At 42.1% G+C, this 14,598-nt stretch overlaps 1 protein-coding gene across 5 annotated transcripts in view; it reads right to left on the bottom strand.

Annotated features, from left to right (window-relative positions):
- Nucleotides 1-11,353, bottom strand: part of DIAPH2 (diaphanous related formin 2) — a 922,276-nt gene extending 910,923 nt beyond the window's left edge. For 4 of the 5 annotated variants that reach the window (XM_054677165.2, XM_054677169.2, XM_054677170.2 and 1 more), the window contains exon 1: nucleotides 10,774-11,341. In XM_054677165.2, the coding sequence (XP_054533140.1) occupies nucleotides 10,774-10,905 (132 nt within the window). In that variant the 5' untranslated portion in view covers nucleotides 10,906-11,341. Of the gene's footprint in view, nucleotides 1-10,773 lie in introns of all 5 variants that reach the window. The other variant, XM_054677168.2, reaches the window with a different exon arrangement.
- Nucleotides 11,354-14,598: the final 3,245 nt, after the last annotated feature.

Genomic DNA, 14,598 nt, shown 5'->3' with positions numbered 1-14,598 from the left:
AGATCAAAATGAAGTTTTGACTAGTTCATAACTACATGGTGATGAGTGAGGATAGGAAATGCTTTAAAATAAATCTCTGTCATGTTCAGTAATCGATTTAACATCCAATGGCCATCCTTCTGCCTGTTATCTCCGTGGTCAGACAATAGGATACACCATTGATAATAGTCACAGAAATCAGTAAAAACAACAAGAAATAAGATGCCCTTCAGAGTTATAAACATGCAAGTAGTAACATTATTTAAGGAGGAGAGAGGAGGTTGAAAGTAGGGATTTGTAACATATCTTGATCTACAATTAGCTATAACAGAACCCATAGGAAGAATGTGAAAAATTGGGCCCAGAGCCCTACACAGTTCCTACTGTAAAGTGCAACTAATACCTCAGCTCCATTTTATACAGAGATAATGGCCATTTAAAATCTAGTATTTTGTCCCAGACCAACTCAGCTTATATTAAAATGTAGGATTTTGCTGTCATGGGAACTTACAAGACCATCTGAATGCAGTTTGATGAAACAAGTATAGGCTGTAATGAAGAAGCCTAAGAATTTGAGATAAGAGAATACAGGGAAGCCCTACTTTCGTAAAACAAACACGTGAAAATCTAAACTGCCAGCATGGATAAAATCCAGGCCATTTTTGAATCATAAACTTATTCTTCACTGTAACAGCTTGTTTAAAGACCATTAGCGCCAGGCGTTGTGGCTCATACCTGTAACTCCAGCACTTTGGGAGGCCGAGGCAGGCATATCACTTGAGGCCAGGAGTTCAGGACCAGCCTGGCCAAAATGGCAAAACCCTGTCTCTACTAAAAACACACAAAAAATTAGCCGGGTGGGGTGACGTACACCTGTGATACCAGCTACTCAGGAGGCTGAGGCAGGAGAATCTTTTGAACCCAAGAAGTGGAGGTTGCAGTGAGCCGAAATCATGCCACTGCACTTCAGCCCGGGCGACAGAGCGAGACTCTGTCTCAAAAAAAACAAAAAAAAAAAAGACCATTAGCTAGTCAACCAAAGTGGGGGTGGGGAGGTAGATAATGTAAACTAATGCAATGTCAATGAAAAACAAGCTGAGGGCATCCTAAGAAGTTTATTTTCACTCACAAATATTTTATGTACACACTGACTCTTCTGAAAAACGTTGATTTTGTAATGTGAGGTACTAGATTGCAGAGCATATTATCAGAGGAAATGGTTCTGCCAAATTTGTTTTAACCCATCTTAACTTTCTATATGTTCTGCCCTGTATCGTGAGCAATGAAAGTGGAAATAAGCACGGTACAAACTTCAAAAAACAATGCAGCCAGGCGCGGTAGCTCATGCCTGTAATCCCAGCACTTTGGGAGGCCCAGGAGGGCAGATCACTTGAGGTCAGGAGTTTGAGACTAGCCTGGGAAACATTGGGAAACCCCACCTCTACTAAAAATACAAAAATTAGCTGGGCGTGGTGGTGCATGCTTGTAATCCCAGGTACTCGGGAGGCTGAGGCAGAAGAATCGCTTGAACCCGGGAGGCGGAGGTTGCAGTAAGCAGAGATCAGGCCACTGCACTCCAGCCTGGGTGACAGAGTGAGACTCCATCTAAAAAAAAAAAAAAAAATGCAGCCTAGATAATGCGTAACCATATGAAACTCTGTGAAACAATTATGTCAAGAAAATTGCTGAAAGGAGTGCAGAAAGGGAGGAGCCTTAAGCTAATTGATCTACAATTAGCTATAACAGAACTCAACCCTTAAGTTGGGGAAGATAATGAACATACTGAACTATAACCTAGGCCCTCAAGGGCACAGCCATCTACATTTGAAGATTTCAATAATTCAAAAGCAAAAGTAATCAGGTGTAGGATATTACATAAATATACATCTTACATTCTTTTCTCAGAACCAATGACAAATAAGAAATCCCTACTCAAAATGAAGTTTCACTCTTGTTGCCCATGCTAGAGTACAATGGTGCAATCTTGGCTCACTGCAACCTCTGCCTTCTGGGTTCAAGCAATTCTTCTGCCTCAGCCTCCCGAGTAGCTGGGATTACAGGCGTCTCCCACCATGCACAGCTAATTTTTGTATTTTTAGTAGAGATGGGGTTTCACCATGTTGGCCAGGCTGGTCTCAAACTTCTGACCTCAGGTGATCCACCCGCCTCAGCCTCCCAAAGTCCTGGGACTACAGGCGTGAGCCACCATGCCCGGAATCCTTGCTGAATTTCTTATCAGGTATGAGACTAAAATCCATCTGGCTTTAAATGTATTAGCTAGCCCATATGGTGCCTCTGTGTGAATCAGAAAACGCAGCCCCAGGAAGACATAGTCTTGTAACTGGCACATGATTTGGTAAGTGGTGTGACCTCTGTGGTCTCACACCCTTGGTCAGGGCCCACCCATACATACCGACCTGGTCTCTGTTATACGTATACATTATTAAAGCTCACAATGCAAGTGTACAGCCTATACAAGGTCTTCCTATCTACATATAGAATCTTTGTAAACAGTTTCAGCCAGCACAATAGACTACTAAGCATTTAAGACTTTATCAGTGATTGATTTCAGAGCACATAAAACACCACCTCCATAGTTTTCCCTCCCCTGGGCCAAACAAAAGAAGAAAATGCCAGCTCTCTGGCTCCAACAATTATCACTCATCTATCTGTTTTGAGGAAAACTACCCAACTGACTGGTTTAGTAAATGGTCAGTCTAGAAGTTGCAGAGTGGAGACAGATTACTAGCCTAAATCTACTTGAGTCTACAGCTAGTGAAATTATTTGCCTATTGCCTCTCAGCACAATAACAGCACTAAACTGCTGTCTGGAAAGTAATAGTTACACAATTTCTTTAGCAAATCTGTGTGGAGTCTAGGCCATTTGCCCAAGTTGATTTCTCATATTTACCCACTCCACCCATCCCCAGCTCCATCACCTCATTAGTGTAGTCTGGTTTTCAATTGTAAGCCCACAAACATCTCAATAAGAATAACTTCTATGTAAAGGTTTACTCACCCAATTATCCAGATTCAGCAACCTAGACTATATCAAAGGGGCTGAAAAACAAAGATAGACCAAACCGGCATTTGTTTTGAAATAAAACTAGAGCCAGTAACATAAACTTAGTTGTTGTGGTGGGGTGTGAATGTCAAAGAGTCATATGAACGCTTTATCTAGAGAAATGAAGAATAATTTTCCTTTGCCTAACTATCTACAGCATTTCCCTGAAAGGAAAATTCTTACACATAAGCCCCACCCCACTTCACAAATTGCAAAATGAAGAATTAGTGATTGCCCAACCAGTGAGTAAAGCCAAAACTAATTTGTTCTATTTTTGATGGTACATAATAGCTGTTCCAAGGAGTCTATCCACCCTTGTATAGTCAACCTTTCCAGATACTTCTACAGAATTAAAGACAGAAGTGAACTTAATTTGGGCTGAGGCTTTATGATAGCACTTTATGTGGAGTAACTCTGAATAAGATTTTACCAGTAATTTAAAGCTGTATTTGTTTAAGGAGTTCAGTGACATGTATATCAATTAGGTACACATTAGATCAAAAATCTAATTTTTTTAGGCAATTGGTAATATTTGATTATGGAATGAATGCTGGATGATACCAAGGAATATGTTAATTTTAATTTTTAAAGACGTGACAGTATGTAGGAGTAAAATGACAAGATATCTGAGATTTGCACTAAAATACTTTAGCAAGGGAAAAATAAAGGATGGATCAAGCAAATGTTGCAAAATGTAGATAACTTATATCTGGGCAATGGATAGATGGTGGTGGTTCATTGTACTATTCTACTTTTTAGCACGTTTGAAAATTTGTTTAAGTTTTGTAAAAAAGTCTCATTAACTGGCTCATATTATGAAGTTTAAAAGTTTATTTCTTTTAGCTTAATAACAGACCAACGAATTAAGGGTAGGTTAAAATTCCTCTTAATTTTGAGCAGATCTTTCTTTTTAAAGCCTGGATGTCTATGATATCACAGAACAACAAATAGATTATTTGTTGTTAAATAGATTTTTTAAAAAGGATTGTACCCAAAATCTCTTCTCCCTTGGGTGAGTGCCAAAACTGCCAGGTGACTGAGTCAACAGCCATTTCGGAATAATTCCTTCCTAATGAAGTGTTGGATTCCTACCTAGGCCTGCCTTAATAGCCACCTAGAAGCTTCTCACTCATTCATAGGCCACACTGTATACAGCTGGTGGCCAGTATGCTGGTATGTATTTGTAGCAATGTAGCTTACTCTCCTTAAAGCAATACAGTAAAATCTTCAGTAAACCAAAGACTGTGCAAATGGTGATAAGTAAGAATTTTCTTTTCTACATTCTTTCATGAGAAAGGGACCAATACCTTTCCCTGCCAGGTAACCTCACACAAAGTCAGTTAAATACCAGAATTCAGTTGTCTGTTTAAGCTACAGCCAGAGTATATTATTTGGAAACAGACTCAACCTGATGAGGAAAATAAGTTTTAAATCAGTATGAGTTAATTTCTTTCCATTACTGACATTCACAATAAATAGCTATGTGAAAATACATCTTAATCTTTCTTCAAATGCATCAGTTTTGAGCTGTATCCCACAATGGGTGCTTCCACAACATGCCCACTTGGATATCAAGCTAATAACTATATTTTAAGTTACCTGGACATCATCATAGTTTCTCCTGTCTTGAGGGGAAAAAAATGTATCAAACACCCCAAATCCAGCAGAAGGAACTGGTTTCTTCTGCATGGTAGACTGGAGTTGGGTCTTCAACAATAACCCCTGTAGTGCTAGTGGTACCCAGTAACATTTAACCAGATGTGCTGATTTATATAAATTAGCATATATTATGTATGCTGTTATTTACAGTGTTCTTTGAAAGCAGGTTGGAAAAGAATATGATTTCACTTCAGTAACATGTTGCTACTGCCAGAGCTTAATAATATCTAGGTGGATTACAATTAGAATTGTTCCAAAAAGGAACAAAAGAAGAAAAATTGAATAACTTTTTCACCTTCAGAGTCCCTGAAGCACAATGACTCAGTGCTATGGATAATTTCTACAATAGAGGAGGTAGCTTTTAAACTTATCTCTAAAGCAGTCCTCTTAACATTTCAGTGACTCAGTTTCTTTATTTGTACAAAGGCAGTAAGCTGCCTGACAAGGCATAATGTCACAGATATCAAATGGAAGTTTTGTTTAAAAAAATTTTAATGCCTCAAATTGACACAATGAAAGAAAAGGGTAGACTAGTTCTCCAAAAAATTATCATGGAAAAAAATTAGACTCACATCTTATATTCATTCAACAGAATGAAATCTTAGTAAAAGGACAGAATGCATATTCCTCCAAAGGGACAAATGGTATTGGGGAGAGAATAAGGAATCTTTCAACATATAACCATATTATGGTACTTTATACAATAATAACATCAGTGCTGTCAAAATGCAAGAAAGACATTAAACCATCCAACCATAATCATATTTGATTCAAGTAATATAAGGGGTTAATAAAAATGCTCTATATTTGTATAACAATATAGAATTTCCTAATGCTTTCTCATTCATTACTGTATTTTATCTAAAACACCTTGTGAAGCAAATCAGGCAGGCAGCATTATCCCCAACTGGCAAACATTAATCAAAGAGCTCAAACTTCTGGTGCTAAATGGCTCATCAGAAATCACAAGCAAATAAAAGACAGATGGGACACTGGAACCCAGGTCTTTTGGCTCTCCGTTCCATATTCTTTTGCCAATAATATGAAGTCTCCTGCTAATAAGAGTAAAATGTTACTTGGCTCATCGTTGTTGGTACTGTTTCCGTGCTTGGAAGTTTAGGCTCTGACATCACAAGAATTCAAACAAGCTGGGGGTAGAAGAGTTCTCACAGCCCTGAAGAAGTTTACTGAGTTTCAAAATTGGAGAAAAGACAAAGAGGAATGTATGGATAGGTTCATTTGATGGAGTACATATACTTAAAAAAAAAAGGCACATACAAATAAACATTTTTTTAAAAAGCCTCTTTTCACCAATTTACACTCTCAAAATACCTGGTATATAGGGGAAAAAAATCCCCAGCTAATAATTATTTACTGAATAGTTTTGCACCCAAGCACCGGCCTGCCAGGTTTTCAAGAATAGACATAAAATGGGACCCATTCCCAGAGGCAGTTTAAAATATTTGCAGAGACAAGATCAGCATGTAACATTCAGACTCATGACAGTTATTGAGTCCAGAAGAAGGAAAGCCCTCACTAAACTGAAGTAATCGGTGTTTAATGGAAGAGTGAGAGAATATTGAGACATGAGCTGGGCTGTGAAAGGGGGTGAAAGTTATAAAAGAGAAAGGGGTGGCCATTTCAGATTTGGTGGGGATGTTCAGGGTGGGTGGTACTCAGGAGAGGCAAGGGAGGTGGCAGAAGGAAACTGAGGTGCAGAGAAAAACGCCTAGTAAATGGATGAGCTGGTAAATGAATGAATGGATAAGCTGCAACTGGAATCCAGGTCTCTAAATATCAAAAACTCTTTTATGCTACTCTGCTCCTTCTAAATGGTCTTCCTGCCTCCATTCTAGCATGCTTTTCCAAGAAATTCTCCAAAGTACTTTTTTTTCTGAAACGCAAATCTGATCAGGTCATTCTCCGCCTTAATCTCTTCAATGGGTTACCCCTACTTTCAGAAAGAAGTTGAAACTCTAACATGGCATACAAGATCCATCATGATCCGGACCCCGTCTCTTTTCTAGCAAGTCTACCATGTGTACCCTTTGTTTCAGCCATATTCATCCAAGTGAACTTTCTTTATTGGATATGCTCCCTTATCTGTTTACCTTTGTATATGTTGTTTTTTCAACCTAGAATGCCTTTCCCTCACCTATTTTCTTCAGCCTTCAGCTGCAAATGTCACCTACTGCGATAAGCCTTTTCTTACTCAAGCATGCAATTCTACGTAGATGCCTCTCCATGACCACCCCCAACCATGCATATTCCTATAGCAACTTATCACACTGCTTTTTTTTTTTTCCTTAAAGAGATGGGTTCTCTGTCGCCAAGGCTGTAATACAGTGGTATAGTCACAGCTCACTGCAGCTTCAAACTCCTGAGCTCAAGCAATCCTCCTGCCTTAGCAGCCTGTGTAGCTGGGATTATAGGCACAAGCTACCACGTCTGGCTCACATTGCATTTTAAGCATTAATTAACTTCCCTGTCTGTCTCAGTAGACTACAAGTATCTTTGTATCACCAACCCTTAGAATTATGCCTAGCACACAGTAGGTACTCAGTAAACCTGTATTGCATAAATGAAATCATTGTTGCCCATACCTTATCATTAAAAATCAAGACTGGGTGCAGTGGCTCAAGCCCGTAATCCTAGCACTTTGGGAGGTGGAGGTGGGTGGATCACTTGAGGTCAGGAATTCAAGACCAGCCTGGCCAATATGGTGAAACCCCGTCTCTACAAAAATACAAAAAAGATTAGCTGGGCCTGGTGGTGCACACCTGTAATCCCAGCTGCTAGGGAGGCTGAGGCAGGAGAATCGCTTGCACCCAGGAGGCAGAGGTTGCAGTGGGCCCAGATCACACCACTGCACTCCAGCCTGGGCAACAGAGCGAGACTCCGTCTCAAAATAAATAAATAAATAAAAACATAATTTATCCAGTTGTAAACAAATAACCAAATAGGAAGTTACATAATAACCAGAAAAATTAACTAATTTGACTTTACTGTTTGAAGAACCAAAGGCTTCAGAAATTATGCAGGAACACAAAGTCAAAAATGCAAAAACATCAAATACTGTTAGGTCACTCTACACTACCGTGTGGTGTGGGGTGCGGTGTTCTGCATCAACATTGGCCTCTCTTAATGGTTAAGTCACTGCCTTAAATAAGTAGGATTCAAGATGTAGTTCCTTCACAACATTTACAGAGCTTTCTCTTCTACTCAATTTAACAAAATGCATTCCATGGTTGACATCAAATTACAAATTAATCTAAGATTCATGCTGTTTGATGACATGTTGCAATCTGGGCCTAACCAAAATAGTTACATAAAATCCAAAACTCTACTACTAATGTATTATTCAAAATGTGATGAGTCCAAGACAGGAATGCCTTATTTTAAAAGAATCAAAACAAAAGGGTCATTATGAGGATGCTTATATGAAAAAACCTGAAGTGAATTCCATTGAATTTTTATTTAAGTAATCTTAAATAGAAATCATTATAGTGTTGAAATGCCACTCTGAAAAATTTCTCACTAATACTCATTAAAAAGTTGAGGATATAAATGAAAGCAGTTCCTCTCTATAGAAAATCTGCTTTCCAGGCTGACCAACATGGTGAAATCCCGTCTCTACTAAAAATACAAAAATTAGCCGGGTGTGGTGGCACGTGCCTGTAATCCCAGCTACTCAGGAGGCTGAGGCAGGAGAATCACTTGAACCCGGGAGGCAGAGGTTGCAGTGAGCCAAGATCGCGCCACTGGACTCCAGCCATGGCAACAGAGCGAGACTTCGTCTCAAAAAAAAAAAAAAGAAAAGAAAATATGTGTTCCATTTCCATTTTTCCAGAATTCTGAGGAACTAAATGAAAACAACCAAACTACACAAGCCTTATACCTTATGAATCCACTATACTAGAGCGACTGAATTAATTTTCCTCTGTAGCGGAAATTTTAATCTATGTAGACATTGAGTAGTTAACTTCTTTTTTACCACCAGAAGAATTCGTTTCAATATCAATCACCTGTGTGGTCAATGCCATTTCCCCTTCTTCCCTACTCAGTAACTTAGAGTGGAATCAACTATCCTTTCCTTTACTTTCTATCTTTTGTAATGCCATAGTTCTTACTCTTCTATAGGTAATGGATGCCTTTGAAAAACTGATGAAAGCTATGGGGCCCAGAAAAATAAATGTACCCATATACACTCAAATATTTTCATACAATTTCAGGAGTTTAAGAACCCCTATGCCCCAAGATCACCTACACAAATAATTTCTATCACCATATGGCTCTCTTTTATAATCCCATACCACAACTCCTTTACACTCATATACACACACAAATTAAGGACTAGTTCAGAGATTATTAACATAATACTCAAAATAAAAAAATTTCATCTAAGTAAAGTTGTATCTTACTAGCAAACTTCTAAGAATCCCAGATGAATTCTTTCCTGAAAAGCTTACTAAATCTTACTGTTTGGTCAACTTGCTTGCCTTAAAATGTGCCACAATGTCTTCCTAAATTTGTTTTTGTTAACTCTGACACATCTGCTTGTAAAATCACGTAAGGCTCAAAAGTTATGTTTGAGCAAAAAAAGAAAATTCATGTTAATATTAACAAACTCTTGGATTCAGATCTTGTTCTACTGTATCAAGCTATGTTCAACACGGAACAGTGAAGTTAGCTAGGAACCGGAACAGTGAAGTTAGCTAGGAACTGAAAATGATACGATCTCATAACTATCTAGTTACCTTGTCAAAGCAAGTAAAACATAAAAGATGAATCAGAACAAATGGCTAAAGGGAAGAGAAGAATATAATCAAGGTGTTACTACTAACAGAGATAAGTGTTTTTTTTTTTTTTTCTCGAAAGCATACTTCTTAAAAGTGGCAGATTCTTGCTAGACGTACCAAACCATTTGTGGAAACTATCAGTTAACTTTTTACTTAAATTTTTAATCACTGATTAAACCACAGTTTTGTACTGGATCCAAACCAAATGGCCAGATGCCATAAGAAACGGCTTTATTTATATGTCACCCTCTCCTTGTCTATTATAATCAAGTTGGTAGTTAAAGCTGAAATCTATACATTCAACATGTGGCTTGTGCTTCGGATCTGGACTAAGAATACAGCTCTAAGGAGTATCTGCTGAATTTGTACAGGAAAACCCTTTCCCCTCACACCACCCAAATTAGAAAGTTTACAAAAAGCGGAACCCTTCTGATGAGCTGAGGAAACTCCAGTATTTCCCAATGCAATACCAGGCCTCATCGATTTCATTCCTCTGCACATTCAGTGGCAGGAAATGGACTGCTACCATCGGTTCACACTATCAGCACGGTGAGATTTGCACAGTTTGTGCCTACTGCTTTTGAGCGTTCTTAATCAACTAAGTGGAAGTACTGTATGACTATGCCTATTACACACACTCGACAGTTGGTGGTACCTCACCCAGCCTCAAACTCCCACGCGCCCCCACCCTTCCAAAAAACATTTCTTGGGAGAGCACATGGAGAGAGGCAAGGAGGAGGAAAAAGGCACGTAGGCGCCTCTTCCTGAGATTTCTGGTAAAGTAGAAAGACTGGGAGCATAAATAGTGTTCTTCTTGATTTGCGAAGCTGTAGGTGGGCTCCCAAGGACTTGGAATAAAAAGGAGGGAGGTTCCCCTGCCCCGGACCCTACGCGTTAGGAGGCAAAACAGCAACTAACAAGAGGTGGGAGGAGAATGGAATCGCGCAAAGGTTTGCGCCCACAAGTTAGACAAACAACAGCCCTACCCAGTACTCGGGGTGTCCCCAAGTTGGGGCTGGGCCTTTCTCCTTCCCGCACCGCCTCCCGGGCTGACAAGAGTGAGAAAGGGGTTAAGTAGAGAAGGGGGTGCTCTTCCGCCCCCACGCCGTCTCCGCGCCTCGGCGTGGCCACTCCTTTAGCGGCTCCCCGAGTTGCACAGCGAGGTCGCGGTCATCCTTGGGAGGGGGCCCCGGGTGCCCCCGTGTTCAATGGCAGGAGGATCCCGGGGCTCTCCCTGTCCCTAAGGCCGGCGGGGGCTGCGGGAGCACTCACCAATTTGGGTTTGTTTTTCGTTTCCTCTTCATTGGCGGCCCGGTTCCCCGCGCTCCGCTTGTTGCTCCGGCCCCCACCGGGTTCCTCGCTGCCGCCTCCCGCTCCCGACGCCGCCGCCCCGGGCTGCTCCATCTTTCTCCGGCCCTGTCACCTGTGCCCTGTAACCCCACCTCTCCTCAACTGAGAAAGCACCTCGGGGCGCTCACACTGCCCCGCGCTGACTCGGCGGCACCTCTTCCTGAGGGAGAGAGTGTCTGCCCGGGAAGCTGCCGATTTCAGGCCCCCGGGACTCCAGGCTCCCAGGCACCCCCGACGCAACCACGCCGTTGCCACTACTCGGCGCTGGGGCAAGCCCTGCCCCTGAGCAGTTGCAATTACCACGGTCGCCGCCGCCCTCAGGGCGGTGTTTAGGGTGGAGGGAAAAGTAGGTGCCTATCTCTTTAAGAGGGCCTCAACACACGTGATTCTTCAAAGTGCCCGCATCGGCCGCCCGGGCGCGCAAAGCTGCTTCCTACTCCCGCAGCCGAGCCGGCCCCAGCTACTGAGCATGCCCGGCGCGGTGACTGGAGCCTAACAGAGCACTTTCAGCTGCGGTTAGGCACTGATTTCACTTCCTAGTGGCCCAGCGAGAACAGGGAGGGAACTAGTCAAGAGAAAGGAAGGGTGGCCCATTTTAGAGATGGGGAAACTGAGGCCCGGGAAGATCCGCCTGTAAGTTTCACTGGCGGGTCAACCTGAGTATCAGCTTTCACTTCTGTGGGCCACAGCACCTTCCCTCCCTGAGGCCTCTCCGGGGGTGTGGTCCTGCTACAGTCTGTGGAAAGACTTGATTGGCAAGGGAACTGGCATCCTATAGGAAAACCACCGGGAGTGCTGATTAATTGCCTCGACAGACTGTGTGTGGGTCAGAGTGGAAAGAGTGAGTGCTTTCTGTTGTCGTGATTACGTTGTGACCGAAGAAATACAGTTGTTCCTTTATTCCCATGCTGCAGAGTTGTTGAAGCAGCAGGCGCCCACCGCTTAATCCCTAGGGGATTGTTAGGTTCTATAACCAAAACACTTACATACAGCTAGCAATTGAATTGAGTGCTATTTTCAGGTTCCCGAACTAGTTTAGAGTTGTTGTGGGGAGTGAATAAGATCATGTGTGTCAAAGCTTTGTTGTAAATGAAAATCCCTAGACAAATGCTAGGTGTTTTTGTGTAGCAGCAGGGCACTGTTGGGACGATAGTCTTAAGTCCTTGCGTCATACCTAGCATTTTGTCCTCAGGACAAAATACAGTACCCACACTGTATTTCTTCCATCCTCTTTAAATGATGCCCTTTAAAAGTAAAGGTACACACTGAGAACATTAGACGGGGTGGGTAGGATTTGAATGAACCACCATCATAGAATAGGAGCACATATGCTAGGAAAGCTACCTATAAAGTAAATTTAAATATGAAATCTATAAACATGCCATACACCTATTACTGAAGATATCTCCAGACTATGACTCCTTTTGACCTTCTCCCCTTCGGCCTAAATTTAATATGCTGAATGGAATTTGTATCTGAACATATTTATTGAGAGTGCATTAGGATGCATTTGACCATGCTATAGGTGCGAGGAGACAGCTAACTTGGGCAGTAGAATGAAAAGAACACCAGATATCTGAAAACAGCTTTAATTCTAGCTTTGTCATTGTCATTAACTTTCTTTTTTTTTTTAATTCTGAGACAGAGTTTCCCTCTTGTTGCCCAGGCTGGAGTGCAATGGTGCAATCTCAGCTCACCGCAATCTCCACCTCCCGGGTTCAAGCGATTCTCCTGCCTCAGCCTCCCAAGTAGCTGGGATTACAGGGACCCGCCACCACGCCCAGCTAATTCTGCATTTTTAGTAGAGATGGGGTTTCTCCGTGTTGGTCAGGCTGCTCTCAAACTCCTGAGCTTAGGTGATTCGCCTGCCTTGGCCTCCCAAAGAGCTGGGATTACAGGCGTGAGCCACCGTGCCCGGCTGACTTTCTTTTTAATCATGGAGGTGTGACTTCTCTACTCCTAAGGTGGCAAGCTACCAAAGGACAGCAGAGAAGAGGGAATACATGCTCCCAAACAGGGTGCTCAAGGAGCCCCATGGTAACTTTGCTTTGTTGAAGTTCCCGTTTTACTTAAAGTTTAGTGTATATTTTGAATTCAACTCACTACATACACACACACACAAACACAATTTATATAAATGTCTCCTCTCCTGAAAAATTGAGTCAAAATGGATGCTTCAGAAAGACATGACCTGTTTAGCCAATGCGTAATTCCTGTTTGTGCCATAGGTGTGGTCCATAGCTGAGGGCCCTCCAAGCACAAACATGGTTCAGTAATCTGCCCAGTAGACATTTCTTCAGCTCCTTAGAGTACACTAGGTGATACAGAGTGTCATGAGTAAGAAGGATGAAGATGACACAGTTTCCGCCTTTTAGAACTTCAGAGCCTACTGGGAGAGACAGACCATTAAAGAACTGCACTGCACTATAACAGATATGAACAGGAAGCCTTTGAAGCACATGAAAGAGGTAACTATCGGAGTGTCAGAGGCTCAGGGACACCTTCCCAAAGAAGATGTATGAGCTGAGTCTTAAGGGTCTGATTCAAGTTAACATTTGTTGGCAGCCTACTAAGTGTGAGGTACTGTGCAAGGCATCATGAGTACAGTGGTGAACAAGACAGACATGGTTTGGTCTTAGGGAGCTTTCATGCTATCGGGAAAGATATATATAGTTTCACTCTTATTGCCCAGGCTAGAGTGCAATGGCGCAATCTCAGCTCACGGCAACCTCCGCCTCCCAGGTTCAAGCGATTCTCCTGCCTCAGCCTCCCGAGTAGCTGGGATTACAGGCATGTGCCACCACGCCCGGCTAATTTTGTATTTTTAGTACAGATTGGGTTTCTCCATATTGGTCAGGCTGGTCTCGAACTCCCGAACTCAGGCGATCCGACTGCCTTGGCCTCCCAAAGTGCTGGGATTACAGGCATGAACCACTGCACCCAGCCTTGGGAAAGATATTAAAAATGTATTAAGCAATTACAAGGCAAATAAGGACAGTGAAGGGCATTCAGGCAAAGGAAATGACAATAGCATGTGCAGAAGCCCTGTGGTTAAGAAATTGGCGGGGAGCTGGGGAGACTGTTGGCAGGAGAAGCAGCAGAACAGATAAGGAGTTTCCAGATTGAAGCCCCCTACTTAATAAGTTTCATTACTGTTGTTTAAAAAGTGGAAGGGGGTCAGGCACGGTGGCTCACGCCTGTAATCCCAGCACTTTGGGAGGCTGAGGTGGGCGGATCACCTGAGGTCAGGAGTTCGAGACCAGCCTGGCCAACATGGAAAAACCCAGTCCCTACTGAAAATACAAAAATTAGCAGGGCATGGTGGCAGGTGCCTATAATCCCAGCTACTCAGGAGGCTGAGGCAGGAGAATGGCTTGAACCTGGGAGGCAGAGGTTGCAGTGAGCCGAGATCATGCCACTGCACTCCAGCCTGGGTGACAGAGCGAGGCTCTGTCTCCATAAAAATAAAAACTAAAAAGTGGAAAAGCAGAATAAGGAGGCCATTGTAATATGAATTACTTCTGTTTAGAACGTATAAATAGACTTGAAAATGTACTGATATTATTTTGAATGTAAGGTTGGGTTTCATCATCCTCAGGCCAGGTTAATCTGCATGTCATATCCAGTTAGAAGTACATGTAAAAGATTGATAATCTTTTCTGCAAAAAATGAAAGTTTGTCCCTGATATGTCTTACATTTGACTTTATTGTGGTTATTTTGGCCCGTCTTAATTCTTGATGTTTTTT

This window comes from Pan troglodytes, chromosome X (genome assembly GCF_028858775.2).
Source record: "Pan troglodytes isolate AG18354 chromosome X, NHGRI_mPanTro3-v2.0_pri, whole genome shotgun sequence".
In the NCBI taxonomy this organism is placed as follows: domain Eukaryota; kingdom Metazoa; phylum Chordata; class Mammalia; order Primates; family Hominidae; genus Pan; species Pan troglodytes.
Note: the sequence above shows the minus strand (reverse complement) of the source record. Positions and strands in the feature narration are given on the sequence as shown.